Source organism: Glossina fuscipes, unplaced genomic scaffold, assembly GCF_014805625.2.
Source record: "Glossina fuscipes isolate IAEA_lab_2018 unplaced genomic scaffold, Yale_Gfus_2 204, whole genome shotgun sequence".
Taxonomy (NCBI): Eukaryota; Metazoa; Arthropoda; class Insecta; order Diptera; family Glossinidae; genus Glossina; species Glossina fuscipes.
Genome location: NW_023998547.1, coordinates 1,242,399 through 1,260,979, shown reverse-complemented (window position 1 = coordinate 1,260,979; position 18,581 = coordinate 1,242,399). Strand labels below are relative to the sequence as shown.

Here is an 18,581-nt window from a genome sequence, read left to right as displayed (position 1 = left end):
AACTTATAGAAACCAAGTTAAAATGTTATACTGGGAGTGGGTTAAGCGTTAATACCCACCACTTAAGCCACTTAACAACAACTTTTTTAATATAAGGCATCAGAGTGATCGTAAAGGCTGTGTAATCAACGCCATGTCCAATGGCTTTGTTACATGTGTGTGGGTGTGTGTGCTACACTTCAAACACGTCGAAATTTCTTACCTCACGTTCGCGTGGAAAATTATATGAATAAACATTAGACGCATGGACAGACAGAATCATGTTCATTCAGAAAATTTTTCCGAGTTGATTGGTATGATAGGAGGGATATATGTATTCCATATCCTTTTTGACTGCTGCATATATCCGCACACACTAAATATTGCATTGGAACATAGGTTCTGTAGTTTACTGCCAGTTCTCAGTATGTCTGATGTTATTCTCTTTAAGTCAAACGTACCTAAACACTATTCCCTCATTGCTCCGTCTTTTATTTATAATCCTTCGAAGCCATATCCTTGTCTGAAATTATAGCGGACGTAAATGGTTGATCAAAACAAAAAAGTTCCTTAAAGGTGTAATTGCAGCGAGAAAAGCTGACGTAAGGTCCTTTCAAGCCTTTCTGGGTTCCAATGTGTAGAATATTTTCCTTTTCACATTGCTTTGCCATATATCTTGCAAATATATACATATATATATATATATATATATATATAGATGTATTTTCATATAGCCATTCGCGTGGAAGTTCTTCAGTGTTACAGCCCTTACATTGGTCGTAATGCAAATATTGTATCTATTATTATTGTTATTATTACTATTATTATTAATTGGGCCAAAGAAATAAATTGTAAGACTTAAGTCTTAAAGCACTAGCATCTAGGGTTTTCGGCTTTATTGAAAACTCTACCTCATTTGCGATTTTACAATTAGGCTTCATTTGCATAACCATCATCGGTTAGCTTTTGAAAGCTAATGTCCATCAAGCCAAGATAAAAGTCAACTATCTGTTGCCGCTGTAATAATGCATCTAAGCCAAGTGTCCAACCACTGTTGAATACTTATCGCATCTCATATTTAGACATTTGAATACATGAAATTAATAATGATAATTACATACCCATATAGCACAATATGCGTAGACAACATGGCTTTTGAACAACTCTCAAGACTACTACGTTACCTAGAAATCCTACTGCACGTCCATCAAAAGCTTGTCTAAGGCGACCATTTCAGTTCGTAAGAAATTTTAATTTATAATGAAATCGTAATCTCCTTTCAGTTTAGCAGACTTGCTTAGAAACACATAACCCTTATCGTTGATAGTTAACTGCTATAAATCTATCTGGCTTGAAAGTGCCATCAATTTCCTAATTCTTTGAATAGCAACTGATTTGAGCAATGATGGTAAGTTACAGATTGCCGGACTAATCGATTTAAGATAACTTAAGTTCGATTACTTAAACTAATCAAAATTCATAGGTTAAGTGCTTAAGTGCAGTTTCATTCAATCCGGTAGGGATGGCTTCGATTAAATGCTTGCAAACAGAGGGCGAAAAGAGTGTCTGAGAGTACGTTTATGGTTTCGAAAAGACACTTGCTTTTGTAGGGCATAAGTGAAGTAAAACTATAAATATAGGCGTAAAAGACCAATATAATCGTGAGATCATAATACTCTGCTCTATTCGAATGTAATATATTCAAGAGCAATAAAAATAAGCTAACAACGGGAATAAGAATGAAGCGATGCTTATAAATCTTAATGATGTGATTTATAATGAGATCTGTTCCCTGTTGTTATGGGCAATTTTTCAAAACACCAAATATGAAAATGTTCAACCATTAAAGGAAGAAAGAATCCATCAAGTGGAACACACATTTGTGCGCAAACGTGCGCACTATTATGCAACGCATCAATTAGAAATTTCTCTTCATTTATCTATCTCTTTCTTTCATTAGATTTAGAGAGTAATTTATTCAGGTTTTATTATTGCTCGTTACTGATCGCATTATTCTAATGAACAGTTATACCGGACGATAAGCATAGAGAATGAATAAGAGAAAGAGAGACAAGTAGAACGAAACGTGGCTCACCTGCGAATGAAAAAGTCTTAACTTGAATGACGTTGAAGGTTATGCTGTAATGTGTGTTAACCGTAATAAAAAGAAATGCATTAAGTTATTAAGGAAAATGTATAGTAAGTATATAGCAAGCGGCGGAAAGCAAGTGCTTCGCCAGTAAAGTGAATGATGGAACAAATGTTACGAAATGTGAATGAATATTCAAATTAAATATTATGATGCGGAATGTTTTAAACAAGACAACGCACTGTATATATATATATGTATATATATATATACACATAAAACACATAAGCGAGCACTTATACTGCACCGGTAACTACACCTGCTGATGCTGCTGCTGCTGCTGCTACAAACATTTGTTAGAATTTATGCAAGATCACTGTCTCTATGTTAATGCACGCATCTTGTTGTTGTTGTTATTGTTGTCGTTTTAGTTGTTTTTGTTTTTATATGTTTGAATATATTTTAGACTCACTTTTCATCCACCGCTTTTTTAATGGTCTTATAATGTAATATGCTTTGTTTGTGAGGATACTATAAATATTGCTGCGCTGTTGTATTTAACACATTAAAGCGTGCGGAGTGGTGGGTATTTTGCACTTTTTGCCGTTGTTGTTAACTTATTTGATTGGTTATAGTTTGTTTAACTTTTTGCTTCATTGGTAATGTTTAACGCGAGAATGGCCGATGAAATGGGGGGCAAGCGGTAACTAGCTGAAGATAGTTTGTAAGTCTGTTTGTTTGTCTATTCATTGCCAAGATATTCAAAGACTAAATATCCACCTGCTGTTTTAGCTGCCGTTTACCGTATAACATGCAATGCCATTACTATCGCACACGCACACTATTTTTTTTTTCTTTTTTTTCTTTTAAGAAATCCGAACCATCTTAACATAACAGAAGAAGTGCAGCTTCATAACTTCTGTACTGCGCTTGTTATTCATAAACGAAACATAGATAAGTGAGCTTGTGTGCATGTGTGCATGTATGCATGTATGACCAGGAAACTACCATTAAACGCATGCAAGCTCGGTTATTTTCTTTACATATTGTTTTGAGGATTTTTATATGAACTCTTTACTCTATTCTTAACACTTTAGCATCTCTATTCTATTCGGTCGTCTTATGGGACCTGACATTTTCAAGGATACTTAACATACATCTACACAATATTGGTATACATCTAAATTCATGAAAATCATCTTTAAACTAAAACCAAACTATACCAAATGGATGCTTGCACTCAAATATAAACATAAAACACACATACACATGAAGACAAACATATAAACATACATTTAAACGCGCTATGTCCAACTTCATGCATAACATTTCATTTTCTTTGCTTAATTGCATTAGAATTTAGTCTTTTCATCTTTCTGCAGGTTGTTGTTGCATCATCGCACCATCACTATCGCCATCATCGTCATCAGCATCGTCATCATCATCATCATCATCATCATCATCATCGTCATCATTGTCATCGTCAACTCCTCATCCTCGGGAACGGTTATGTGCTGGTAGTAGGTATTGCATGCAATTTTTCCTAACTAACTAAATAAAATTTAAGTGCAACAGCAACACAAAAAGAATTTCCTTCAGTTACATGCAAACTAAAAAAAAGAAAAAAAACCGTTGGTGTATTGTATTTATATTACCTACCGTTGTTTTATATATATATATAATATATATATGTAAGTGTGTGCGGTATTTCACCTTCTTGTCGGTGCGGTCAATAATCAGTTGGTAATCTTCTGCAAAATTTGCTTTAATTCTAATGACTGACTGAGTGTTTATGCCCGTTCGCACGAAACATCATCGTATTGATCATTAAATTTCGATAAATCATTTACGAAAATGCAAAAACTAAGTAAAAAAAAAAAAAAAAACAAAAAAATTAGAGAAAAAAAAAAACCAGAATATAGTATAGTATGCCTGGTTAAATTTACCGTAATAAATGTGAATGCATGTATGTACCTATCGATGGATAAATTTTTTCTTTCAATCAAGCAAAAATAATCACTAATTTTAGTCCAAGCAAAATAATTACCGTTATTTAGAATAATAACCATTTTCTCTACTCCCCAAATGCATCTATTAAGGCTGGCTTTTCTCCATTCTCTTTGGAATTTTTTACTTCCCAAAGAGCAAGTGATATATAAAAAAGGTTCACAATGTAATAAGATCCTTGAGTAAAATGTCCAATCTTCAGCGTTTCATAGAATGGCGTAAATAGTTTCCAAATAAAAATCAAAAATTTAAGTTAAACATAATGTGAGATTGAAATTCTAGGGTGAATGTGCAACAAGTACCTTTAGGACTAACTTGACTTTTTAGGGTAAGAAAATGTAATTTTAAGAATAATTTCCAGCAAATCTTAATCTACGATAAGCCTCTAGTGTCAATAGACCTGTGCAAGTACAGGAGAGAAGAGAGCAAATGGACAGTGGATACAGAAATAGATAAATAACAAACCGCACTTCGTCGTCTATGAGCCGCGAATTCAAGCAACTCGGAAGTTCGCAAAATGATTTGGAAGGTAAGCTGAACACTGAACGAAACAATGTGTGGTTAATATAAACATTACTGTGCGTTACCTATTTCGAGAAAATAATATTCAAAATAAGACAAAGTAAGTTATTTAGAGTAAGCAGAAATACTGCTTACTGCTGCGTTTAATTGCTATCGAGAAGTTACTTGGAAGTGTGAACAACCTTTCATTTCATTAAAACTGTTATAACCAGCAAGTATTGTAAAATCTAAAGAGAACGCTTTAGGGCTACTGGCATGGCTGACTGTATAATGTTTCATAAGAAAAAAGGAGCGATGAACAACTAATAATAAGTTCGACTTAACTTGCAAATAAATCCGATTATCGGGTCAGCGTGCAATTAAAGGCAGATACCTGAAGGCCTCTATAGTTTAAGAACCGATGAAATCATGTGAAGGGGAAAAGTAAATGAATCTTCTTTTGATAGGTTTGCAATTCGCAGAGACACTGGAATCTTTTAATATATCTTCAACTCTTTTTTTAAGTCAATTGAAAAGCACATGTTGGTGTGACACTAATGACTGACGGATTATATGAAATATACTACAGATTATATAAAATGTTAGGAACGAAGAATATCTGGATGGTTTCTACATGTGTGCAAACCGTGATCTATACAATGACATGAGGCGAATATGAAATAAATGAGATGACTATAGATACATAGGGCGGTAAGTAACGGCAGGAATTTTATTTAAATTCATTTAATAGGCCATCATGCGTAGGCTTCAGTGCGGCCATTTTCACAATTGTTCGTGTCTTCGTCAAATTGAGATCTTTTCATGATTGAGATATATATGCAAAACAAATCACCGATAGCATCTTTAGTTGTATGTTAGGTTTCTGCATTGTCTACATTATCAAGACAGCCACGTTTTTCTCTTTCTAAAAAATCGGCACAATTAAGTAAAAATTACGGAATGCTTATCTAACTTTCAAACAAGCATGTAATTGTAATTTTAAAGCCCTTAGGTAAATATGAGTGATCTCTTTGAAATCTAAGCGAGGCAGTTTTCCGTATTCCGAGCATGAGAAATTTTGTGCAAAGCAAACAAAGAGAGACTTGCAAGATCTTTTCCTGCCTTGTATGTTTAGATGTTAAGTAAATTAGGTAGATATATAGTATTTTTCCAATTCAATAAAGAAAACCGAAGGTACGCGATCAAGAATAATTTATTCAGATGGGCGGAAAAGACGACGCAGTAGATCAAAAGGCATTATAACGTGATTTTTCAGCATGACGACGATGATGCCTGATCGGAAAGAATCCTTTCATGAAACATTTCCACCGCTGAAACTGGATACGCTCCACCTATTTTCGCCGTGCTTATGATTTCTTTCGAATGATACTTACTTCAATCGTCGACTTTCATCTGAACAGCGAGTCCCGTTTTGTGGCAAAGTTCAAAAATTGGGACTCGCTTATGCTTTGCCTTTGCAAAGAAAATCACTCGTTTGAAGTTAACTTAGGTATAAAAGAGATGTAGATGTAGAAAACTCACAGAAATCAGGTAAAATATACAAAATAAACTAGAAATCCCTGTCACTTTTGCCGATACGAAGGTAAGAGTAACAGATTTTCTGTTTAGTACAGATGTCGGCACTTAGTGAAACAAATGTTTTAAGAAATTCCCACGAAAATACGCAATCAAAGAGGAATTTTTAGGTGCCTCGATAATTTAGCCTTAACCTGCCTATTTATTGTACAGAAATAGACATTTTGCCTTAATTCGGACAAAGATGCAAATTACAAAGAAAACAACAAACGAGAATGTTTCCTTCCACATAATATTCAGTACAATATTTGACTTTGTGAAGTGAGGACCTCAGCTTGCACTCGGCAAAAAACTAGCAAAATTATCACTTGAAATTCATTGGACGACAGTCGAGTGCTCCTTGCGAACCAGCAAAAACTCAATTAATTTGCAACAATTTCTCGAGTCAATCAGTGTCGTATCACAAAATGTCGAGCTCGTGAGTAAGAAACCAATTAATTATTTACTCTAAGGATAAGAGGCCAATATAAGCTATAAATGCTTTGATGTCTGTTTCTCTAGCTTCTGAGCAAAAGCAGTCAGATTTCATTCGTTCACACAAGTGTTTTAAATTTCGAAATTCACTGAATTCGGGGAAAGCATTTTACATTATTTAACAATGAATGAGTAACAACTCAACAATCAGTTTTCAATGAAGCCGATAGTCTTAGATGTTAATTTAACTGGTCTTAGAAATTATTTCTTTGCCTAAATTATTAAAAATAATAATAATAATAATAATAATCATAATAATTTAATTTTATTGAGAATTTTTTCCTTCCTATGGAGTAATTTGTTTGTGCTAATCTCCTTCCGAATTATGTTCAAGTTTAGTTTATATGCTACAGCATGCTATGGATTGAGGAAACTTAACGGGTGGCATAATAAATTTTATAGAAAATACCATTTGCTGCATGCACCTCTTAATTTCTAATATATTTTTGTATTTTACGATTAGGTCCGAGGCTAAAGCAAATAATTGCGAACAAGTTGATTTAAAGACATATTGCAATCCAAACTACGATCAAACTATGCTTGATTCTTTAAATAAACTACGCCTTGAAGAGAAGGTAAGAACAAAGGCCAAAATTATACAAGCAGTAATTTTAGAGTCTCTAACGTAAGATTATTCGATTCCATAGCATTGTGACTTCATTTTAGAAGTGGAGGGTCAATCGATTTACGTTCACAGAGTATTAATCGTAATTGCATCTCCTTATTTCGCAGCGATGCTTCAGCGTAAGTGCATTCAGTAAGTGATTATTGCGTTGCAAATTTTAAAAAGACTCTCTTTCAGATGATGTAAAGGAAAATAGAGAAGGAAAAGTCAAATTTATGGATGTGAAGGCGCCTGCACTGAAAGCAATTATCGAGTATATCTATAGCGGCAAGATAACAATCACTGAAGAATCCGTTGAATCGCTTATTTTTACAGCGAATTTACTTCAGATCGATTGGGTGAGGCATCAATGTGAACAATTTCTTAAAAGTAAAGTAAAACTAACGAATTGCTTTACTATACGAAGAATTGCTAGTAAGTCTGAGTTTGACTACATTGCTTAAGATTTCTTAGTCTATGAATGTTTATAAAATTTGTAGCCGTACACTCGTGCGAGGAAGTTCTCAACCATTGCGACAAATATATATTAATATACTTTCCGCGTTTGATTAATTTGGATGGATTTCTACATTTGCCCTTCGAGGAGGTAAGTCGTTAAGAGGAATGCGAGTTAAAAAATATGTTTTATCAGTTATTCTGATAATCTGATAATGCAAAGAATTTCTAAATTGAATCAATTTTTTTAATGTTTCATTTCAGTTTAAGGCGTTAATAACACACGACGATTTGTATGTGCAATTCGAAGAAAATGTTTATCGAAGTGTATTGAAGTGGATTAAGCATGAACCGGAAGCTCGGAAATTTCATCTCGCCGAACTATTAGGTTATATTAATTTACCAAACATTCGAAGTAATTTCTTCCATAGTCATATTCTCACTGAGCCTTTGTTCAAGCATAATATCCAGTGCAGAGGTGTTTCGACCGATAGCGGAACGGATTGTTCACTGGACAGTTTTCAGAGCACGAGAAGAACTCACCAACGTTACGGCACGCCTCATGTGGTGTTCGTTGGTGGGGCAGATAAAACATGGCGGCCACTTAAAACATGCAAAATGTATGATATATACAGTGGAAAAGTGTCTACCATCTCCCCAATGAGAGAGGGTAGACGCAATATATCTATAGTTTCTTTGCACGGATTTGCTTATTGCACAGGCGGATACAATGGAGAGAGAGTATTGAAAACGGCAGAACGTTATGATCCTATTATTGATCAGTGGACCCAGGTTACACCTATGAACTATGCTCATTCTGATCATGGCTCTTGTATATACAAAGATCATGTTTATGTGATCGGTGGCGATCGTAATCCAAGCGTCGAATATTACAATCCAACAACAAATAAATGGTATAATTGCCCGGATATTCCTTCGAAATATTTTATGGGCAATCAGGCGGACGTAATTGGAAATAGTATTTATAGCTTGGGAGACGTACAGAATAGAAAAGTTTGTATTAATCGTTTTGATCCGCGAGAGGGTCGTTGGTATAAACTCGATAATAATACCGAATTTGTATGTCACTTTGGATTGGTCGCTTATGATCACTCGCTATATTGCATTGGAGGATGGCCTCAGTCCCGGTCAAATTTGTGTAAACGTTTTAACGTACGCTCGAATAGATGGGAAATGTTATCCCCTATCAACGTTGGCAGATGGGGTCAATCAGCATTGATCATTGAGAAGGAGATTTACTTGTTTGGTGGCAAGAACGGTAAATCTGTAACAACTGTCGAACGTTACGATATCGAGCAGGATGAATGGATTATAGAAGCTGCCATTAATATTGAACTCTTTAAAGGGAAAGCTGCGCTCACCTATCACCGAAGTGATTGATATATTAAGAGATCACGCAGCACGCTTCTCGTCGGAACTATTTGTAAAATATTAATATTAATCTAATGAATATTTTAAAAAATATATATACATTTTCATTAAGCGGATGGATGCTTTATTTTTACATTAATTAGGTTTGAACATTTCTTCAGGGACGTATGTAACGAGAATGTCAGGAATATGAGTTTAATGCACAATAAATAGTGGTTTCAATCAGTCAGACAAGCAATTTCTTTTCAGGCGACTTTTGAATGTTTGAATAAGAAATATTTTCATTTGAGGATAATGGGTCGCACCATAAAGGCAACGACGAAGTGCAAAGAATCACCAAAAACATTTTGAGACACAATGTTGGAGAACTTTGGAGATGATTTTAAAACTTTCTCGCGTCCAGACAGCTATCAGGCATTTTAAAGTATAGAAGGTTCCTATTTAATCCTCAAGTAACATATCTTTCGCACTTTTGACAATTTGCGACACTATCGACAAAATAAATCTGAGTTGAATTGAGTATCTGACTGTATCAGGCTCTTATTCTAGACGAACAGTGGTTTGCAATTTTTTTTTTTTTTTTATTTTGCTTTTAATTATGACCAAACACACAGGACATATCCCCTATACGTGGAACGCGGGATGCCTGTTGGAGAAAAGCTGAGCTAAGAGAGAAAGATAGAGACAGGGGTGCAGTCGAATAGGCAAAGGATCGCAACTAATAACTCAATTGTCGCGGGTTCACATCTGAAGTGGGTTAGTTTTCAATATTGGTGAGCATATCGATCTATGTTACCTGAGAGCCTTTAAATCCATACTTTGTGCATTTATTCACAAAATAGATGGGCACTAAATAAATATCGTTTATCAATTTCTTGAGTAAGCAAGCATTGATTTTTTTTTCAACAAAAATATCACGAAACTTTATACTTCCGATCGACTAGATTGAAGAGTAAAATACCTCCAAGTAGATAAAGCAAGATTCAATAAATTAAGTAGGAACTGTGGACCATGGGAAAGGTCTCTTAATATATGAGACGCGAAAATTACTAAGCATTGGTTGAAAATAAAATCTAAAAACGAGAGAGACTAACTATGGTAAGCATTTGGTTAACTTTAGCGAATGCATACACGTGTTTAAATGAATGGTAAACCGTAAGCGTTTGCTAAAATTTAATTTGCATGCGATTGCTTTATTTTATTTTCTAGTTTTCGAACCGCAACATGCTATCAAGTTCAATGGCCATACACATACACACGCACAATATCACACGCATGCAGTGAATGAGCAGCACCGACAGGGACTGATGCAGGATAGGAACAAAGTTAATTTCGTTACTTTACTTTAGAAGCTAACAAGACACAGAAAAAGGTGCAAATAAGCTAAACAAAAAGAAGCAGTGGGTAAGCAGGAGTGTGCGCATTTGTGTGAAGACAGAGGCATCGCACAGGAACATGGTAACTGATGCAAAACCGTTTTTATTGGCCGAGTAGGCACGTAATGCACTTGCAACACCCTCGCGTTTAATATAAAAAAAAAAAAAAACAAAACAAAACAAAAACAAAAAAAATGTTAAAAATAATAGGAGCCAACAATGTTATACTAGATAAAGGTGTGTGTATGTATGTGTGCGTATGTGTGTGTATATGTGTGTGTATACACACACGCAAAAGACTAGAAAGCATAATATGTATATAAGAACATAAGCCATGTATGAGGTGAATTTGCATAATCACAGTTATGTGGTAACCGCAAAGTATTTTCATTTTCAATTAACGTCCATTAGAGCCACGGCTTTGGCAATGGCAAAGGCAATGGCGTTAACTGTGATGATGGTGGCAATCGGGCTAATAATTGCACCTTTTTTTTTCTCTTTTTTTTTCTTTATTTACAACCACACCACAATAACCACCATCAACATTGACAGCCAGCAATAACAGTAGACGTAACTACGCTATAAGCGTATATCGAATCATTACCACCTTCTTGCATGATCTAAGCCATTTGGACGAACAACACATACGGAGCAACAGCAGCTGTAAGTATGTAAATATGTATGTATTTATTATAAAATATCTGTTACAGGATGAGTGAGTTCATAGTAACGAAGAAAAATATGTTTTGATAAAAATCGAAAACACCGTTGCTTTTAATGTGAATATTTTAACACACAACAACAGCATCAATAACAGCAAACAGCAAACAGCAACAACAACAACGGCAGCAGCAGCAGCAGTAACAAAATTAAATCCTGCACTAAGATTATAAAAGTATACATACCTTTGCCCGCCATCATACCTGGGCATCATCATACATGTGTACATAACTAACTACTGATCATTTGAATTGACTGGTTGTCCAGAGTTTGGTTCAATTGTCTGTTTCGCTTGCAAAATTCAGTGCTTTTTGTTTGATAGCTGTCATTGAACTCATCATCAGTTAGAAATTTTTTGTTATTGGTTTTCCGTTCTTGTTGTTATTGTTATTGTCATTTTTGTTGTATAAACCTTAGCATATATGTTTGCTGTCTAAAGAATAGGACTTTTGTATAATGATCGACCAGTTGAACATGTGTATGTAATAGTTTTGAAAGCCGACTTTTCTATCGCCTGCATTGTCATCATCATCATCATCATCATCATCATCATCATCATCATCAATAACATCATCATCGTCATCATCATCATCAACAACATCATCATTATTATTATCGTTATCCTCATTATTATCAAAAACCTAAACGACCAACACCACAGACCATACATATATACATATATACATATATATATATATAGCTAACAACACAAACCACCTTACACACAATCGTCATTATCAACATTATCAACGCTGTGGCTTCATTCTTTCACTCATACAAACTTTTATGTAAACGATAAACTTAACTCTATGCCTATGTACATACGTACGTACTGAGAATTTCAACATTTCCATCATCCCGGAAGTGCATAAGTAGCCATCATGTAAAATGAAAATTGGCATTTCGCAATGGCATTACTGTTACTGTTCTTATGATGTCGCTGCGGTTGTTCACATAATGTATATGCGTTACTCCTTCAAAACTATCGATACTTTTTTATTGTCGATGTTTGCTGTAAATATCGTTTTTGATATTACAAAATGCTAGTTCAAGCAATGCAAACGTAATGAATGCGGTAAAAGAAGTGCAACGCAAGTTGAAATATTATGTAAAAAAGAAATTTTTCCCTTTTTTTTTTTTTAATGTTTAGAATATCAATCAATAATTCCCGGGAATAAGTAAAAAGTACACATTTGCTTTTTTTTGCTCGTTAGTCCTCGAAGAGTGAATCTCTTCAGAGAAAATCAATCGATTGTTCTTTTTATAGAATTGAATTGTAAAGACCTCTAAGATTCGCCAAGGGACACTATTATCTAATACAAATGTTCTACTCTGGAGCGTTCTATTGAGTCATGGAAGCTAAGATTAATCGCTGAAGACCATCCTTAGAGAGCTGGATGGGTGAGGCAGCATATCGAACTTCAATTTATTTACCATTTTGCCCCGAGTATTACGTCTTCTAACTTCATTTTTCGATTATCGAGAATAATTTTCAGGATTCATTTGATGTTTTTTGATATAAACACTTAAATTCGATATTAACTTGGTGCAACGGTGCAACCACCGACAAGTTTTTGGTTTCAACGAAAAAGTATTCTAAAGATGGCTTGAGAATTCTCAAGCCAATACCCACGGTTTTGATCGGTATTTTTCCCTTTCCCAAAAACAATGCTTAATTAACGTACGAAATTTGCATGGATCCATTTTCGTGAATATAACAAAAGTAATGTCACTAAAATCATTTGAAGTCCTAAACAACTAATGGCAATAAATTGGAATTGAATTGACAGACGACGTTTGAGGTTTTCCACTCTCTAAAGAATATTGTGGGTTTTGTTTTATTAGAGATAACATCTATGGCTCAGTCTCGGGACTTATTGATCGGTGTTCTATTTTAATGAAAAAGAAAAGGGAAATAGAAATAGCATTGAAGAAGAAAATTATTCTTAAAGCTTTTTTGATATCAAAAGAGCACAAAATTCCTTACGTAGAAGAATTAAAGAAAATTAACAGGAGAGCGTCTACTTTAAGGACATTGAATTAGTTCGCGAATTAGTTTTCGAAAAGAGCGTACAATTACTAGGTGATGCTGAATATAACTACCACTATGCTCTATCCGAAAATGTGTGGGAGTTCTTAGACGCAAATTGGCATTGAGGACGGACCAGATCGGCAAAAGGATGCATGCAAGCATCCAGAACTAAAAACATATTTGCTTAAAGAAAAAAGAAGAGTTTTCTCTCGTCACTTATAAACTACATAGGCAATTCAACCTTCAAAAACAACACTGGTACCAGGAAAGCAAAAATCCTCTATGATCCCACAACAACTATTCGTATGTTTCGTACATAGCGTATTGAATATATGATATACACACGTTATATGGTATGGTGTGCATATTCCGCTGCTTTGTCTTTGTCGCAAAGCATCAAAAATTTTCTTCTTATTTACGGAAGACATGGAAAAAGCATATATAGACAGTTGTCTTACAGAAGCAAATTTATTGTCATATTATTATTTTTTTATTCCAATTTAAGTGATACGAAAATTAAAAACTACACACTCCTGCTATGAAGAAGCCTTCTTCATGTTTAGTAAATAGTCGCATCACATATAAATTTTCTACATTCATTTGGTTTGCTAAGACAGTGTTTTTGATCAACTTTGTCGAATAATGGGTTCGTGTACAATAAACAGCCGGGCAGGCAATAGATGAGAAAACACGGCTTCTTGTTTCAAATAGAAGGGAGCAATAGAGTCTAAATTTCTATTTATCTATCCCACATGGAATAGTGATTGTTGAAAAACATATCATGAATAGCTTCGAGAATCCTGTATTAACAGAGTATGAAAATTTGTTTGTTTTTCTTATATAATATATCAGATCGCAAATGTTTGTAATCCCGTAGAAAAGTCCTATAATAAATAGGGGCGACTGAGCCGATGGGTATAGAGGAATCTAGTACTATATGTACATATATACATATTTACATTATAAGTAAAGATTGGTAAGTTGCGTTCAAATTACTATACTTTCAGTAATTACTTATGTATTTGTCCGCTGGTTATTTTATTTTTTTTTTTTCTTTGTTTTTCTAATGCAAGAATTGTTACGCCTATTAAATGCACTTTGTAATCTTTTGGAGATCTTTGTTTGTTTCTAATCTAGTAATAATCAGCCGTGCATAGGTAACGGTACAAATACTAAACTCCCATACTAACGCAAACGTAAAACTCATTAAATCATTAAATATATAATTAAATGCGTGTGTGGCGTCTCACACATGAATTGAATGAATACATTTAAATTCTATCATTAGAGAAAATAAATGAACACCGAGTTTATATGTGTATAGAACATATTTAAGTTTAAATATATATACATACATACGTCTACAAAAAAAAATTTCCGCATAATTATAAGTAAGTATGTAAGTGCATGTACAAAAGGTATGCGAGCACAAGCAAGTACTCAGCACAAGCATACATGCATTGGCCTTAGTTGAAAAAGTCAAGCAACCAAACCTTAGAGGTTGCTTCAAAAAAAAAAAACAAAAAAAACAAAAAAAAAAAATGAAAAAAAGACAACAACAAAAAAGAAAAAATATATATACTTTGATCTACAACACCAACAACATTAACAACAACAGCAGCAACAACAACAACAATGACGACGACAACAGCAGCCAAGGCAAAGTTAATAATCAAATAAACGACAAGTGAGTAGATGAGTGTGAGTTTTCGAGATTTTTATCATTTCACTGGGTGATGCACTTAATAACAATTATATAAGCAAAAGTACCGCCACTATTGACGCTACCACCATCAATGCTTACATGATAACGTTTATGGTATAGTAAAGCGTACTACAGTGTGATGTGCTTTTTCCCTCTGGAGCAATTTGCAACATTTGCAACAAATTTCATGCAATGCTGTCACAATTTCACTTACCTGACGTTAACTAAGAGCTCACTGTTATTAATCCTAAAACTCATTGAATTTGTGCAGGTCGTCGTCCATGTAACATTACATCAAATTCTCTACATTTCTAACTAAAGCAAATGCTACGAACGAAAATAACGTCGCGTTAGTTTGCTTACAACATTTGCAACATCTAACAGAAAGCTCTCTGGGAAATGACAAGAATTATTAATACGAGGATCGCTGGAAAAAACAATTTGTTGTAAATTTTTCCCTATAATAAACAATATATCTTGGGAACTTTCAATAGCTCAAAGATCCCGCAGCCTGGTTTGTATACGGGAATAAAATGATATCATTATGTTCGAAATGAGAACTGCAAGGCATTGAGCTGTTATTAGTTCGTGTTCCTGAGGACACAAAAATTAGTTGGTCGCTAATGTCAATATATTTAAAACTCGAACGACGGATCCTCTTTTCTTTTAATGAGACCGGGGGTAGGGGAAACCTGTAATTTCCGAACAAGGTTTACTTCAACTCGCAAACTGTCTCGGTGCACACGTACGTAAATTTCCGTTCTTTGTCAGTTTCATTCAGGTGTACAACGATAGCTCCTGGTAAAGGATTTTTTTTCATATATCTAAGAAACCAAAAGCTGTATGTAGTTCATTAGAAATTGACTCTTCCCTTGACTACCAAAAGCATTGTTACAGTGTATTTAGTGATTGGATAAAACGGCGATCACTTATTTCGAGATGCCTCCAACGTGAGCAACTAGAGAGGCAGAGATCTTTTAAGTCGCAGTACGCATTGTTCACATAATAATGATAACTAAGCAATTTCCCTATAGAAGATAACTAAGGTCGTCTGCTTATCGGCACTTAAAATCGTGATTCGAAGCATCAAACGCTTCCTAAGGAAATAGATTGATTTCCTGAAGCTTTTCGTCCGATCAATTTATGCCGAATTTATAAAAACAACGATGTTAAGTATTTCATTATCAGTTGGATGGCGATTTCGGTCGATCGCTGATAATGCCGACAGTTCCTGCGAAACTCAACTGTCAACGAATCGTAAGTGTATGACCTAATACTAACGACAGGCCTAATAGTTATGTATGAGACTTGAAAAAAAGAAAACTCTACCGTCGGTTTTAAGTTACAAGATCACATTGTACTATTAGGCATTTTTGAGTGCTTCACGAATAATTTCCTCATTTTTCAACAGGGCTGTGATTTTACGTCTACCTCTAAGCTGGTTATCTATCCCCTCCCGATGGTCAGTTACGGCGACATTATGTCAGAGGCAGCACATTTGTCGGTTTCACGCTTTTAGTTCCGTTTTACACATGAAATTAGAAAGCTAGCCAAAGCAAGCCCACGGAGACAATATTGAAAAATTACGAAATTGAGCTTTTGTCAATATATAACTGGCGTGAAGTTAGCCCACAGTACAGAGACCACGTTTTTGTCTTTGCTAAAAGGTGGGCCATCTTCATACATGGCTCGCGCCTCCGCTAAGGTAATTGATAATTGCCCGAAAAAATACCAAAATGATTAGAAAAACTACACAATAATAGAAATGCGAGCAAAAATAAAGCAAGAAATCATACAAAAATATTATAAAAAATGCAAAAAAAAAACATTTTTTGCTGCTATTTACCATAAAGTGCATGTATTTCGCATTGGCGAAAGGTTACAATGTGCAAAGTGGGTGTACAAATTTTTAACGAATTTCATAGAGGATATTAAAACCTATAAGAAAAACCTAATTTCATTACCATGGCCCCGATCCAACACCAGTAAATTCGCCCCAAGCTTGCCCTCTCCATACAGCACATTCCATACAGTAAATGCAAATTGTTGCAATAATGTTGCTAATGAATGTTGCTAATGAAACTTTCTATCTTATATACATAATGTTTTTGTTTTTGTTGCTAATGAAGTGCTTGATTTTATATACATAATGTTTTTTTATTGTATTGTATATGTATCTTTAAGATTAGACCTTAAGGGCATTTGTTTGCGATAGTAGAATGTTACGTTGCATCAAATTGAATTCATTATCGCTCTGATAAAGTGATTTTGCAATGATTCTACTCAACACTTTATGGAATACATAGATGTGATCATTGGTTAGACTGTTTAAAAGCGGAAAGCAAATGTGCAGGCATTTGCTTAAGAAGTTATAAGCATTTTATTAAGTTTTCCACATTTTTCTAAATATGAATCCACACCCGCGCACATATACAAGATCGAACATTTCATTAGCAACATTCATAGCAACATTCATTAGCAACATTCATTAGCAATATTCATTATCAACATTCATTAGCAACATTTTGCATTTAGTATCTTGTGTATATAGAGAGAGAGCAGATTTGTGACGAATTTGGCGATGATGAACCCTGGAAATGGTAATGAAATGATGTTTTCCTGATAGGTTTCAGCACTTTTCACGACATATCAAAAATCTATAGTCAGGTAATGTCTCTGAAAATTGTCATAACACAATTTGGACGTTGCATTCATTTAGCATTTGCATGAGATTTAAACGCAATAACTTGGTTTTTTTAGGTTTTGTGTTCGTTATTAAGGGCTTAGTTCGTTTTATAGGTGTACGTTTGCTAATATTAGTTCATTTTAATACTTATTTTACAGTTTTGTTGTTCAATTCGCAATAAATTGTTACTTAGCAAGTAAATTTTTAGCGAAGACACATACCTTAACAAAGTCGGTTATCTTGGTGGGCTATCTACACCTTAGTAACGTATAACAGACGCTGATCAAGTTTTTCGCAAGGCTGTAGATAAAAACTTATGTAAAAGAGGTTTTTACAATTTCAGGGATGGAATTTTAATTAACACAAAATGGTGCGACTATTAAGGCATTGCCGTGAAATGAAAGGTATCCAAAATTCGTTTTAAAGTTTGCAAGGTACCTTTCTATTTGTTTACTTATTTTTTTTCCTTTTCTTTTAATTATAACCCTGACATGCCCATGACATTCCTTTCGTTAGTATTTGCTGCTTGAAAAGCTGAATAAGTGAAAAAAAATTGAAGAAAAGGGGAAAACAAGGGTAATCAACTGATGCTTGAGAATGGTAACAATGCCGGCATTAGATATTTGGCTTTAGATACAAGTTCCGTTCATGTGTGTGAGCGTGTATCTATGTGCGTTTATATGTACATGTTTATGTGTGCCTGTGTGTATTACGCTTAGAACATTTTGTTTTATGCTTGCATGTTTTTATACCTATGCATATCGTTAGAGTTGTTTTGTTGTTGCCATCATCATTAACATTTTTAATATGAAATAATACAATAACCAACGGGGGCCTTTTTGCATCTCTGTCTCTGTCATTGCATTTACTTTGCCATGCTATGCAATGCTACGCTACGCTATACTAGGCTCTGCATAGCATTGTTGCACCTGTCAGTTTGGTTGTTTAGAGGTTTTCCTCATCT

The 18,581-nt window shown here is 34.5% G+C and overlaps 1 protein-coding gene across 1 annotated transcript; it reads left to right on the top strand.

Annotated features, from left to right (window-relative positions):
• Positions 1-6,579: 6,579 nt before the first annotated feature.
• Positions 6,580-9,107, top strand: LOC119642003 (kelch-like protein 3). The gene is made up of 6 exons (XM_038040953.1): positions 6,580-6,590; positions 7,110-7,221; positions 7,294-7,390; positions 7,449-7,685; positions 7,751-7,857; positions 7,971-9,107. Exons 1-6 carry the CDS (start codon positions 6,580-6,582, stop codon positions 9,105-9,107), a joined length of 1,701 nt encoding a protein of 566 aa, XP_037896881.1.
• The last annotated feature ends 9,474 nt before the right edge of the window (positions 9,108-18,581 follow it).

Excerpts from the sequence above, each read along its gene's own strand:
- LOC119642003 (XM_038040953.1), top strand. Across the intron at positions 7,686-7,750 it reads TACTATACGAAGAATTGCTA|CCGTACACTCGTGCGAGGAA; the intron begins GTAAGTCTGAGT and ends TAAAATTTGTAG. Across the intron at positions 7,858-7,970 it reads TACATTTGCCCTTCGAGGAG|TTTAAGGCGTTAATAACACA; the intron begins GTAAGTCGTTAA and ends GTTTCATTTCAG.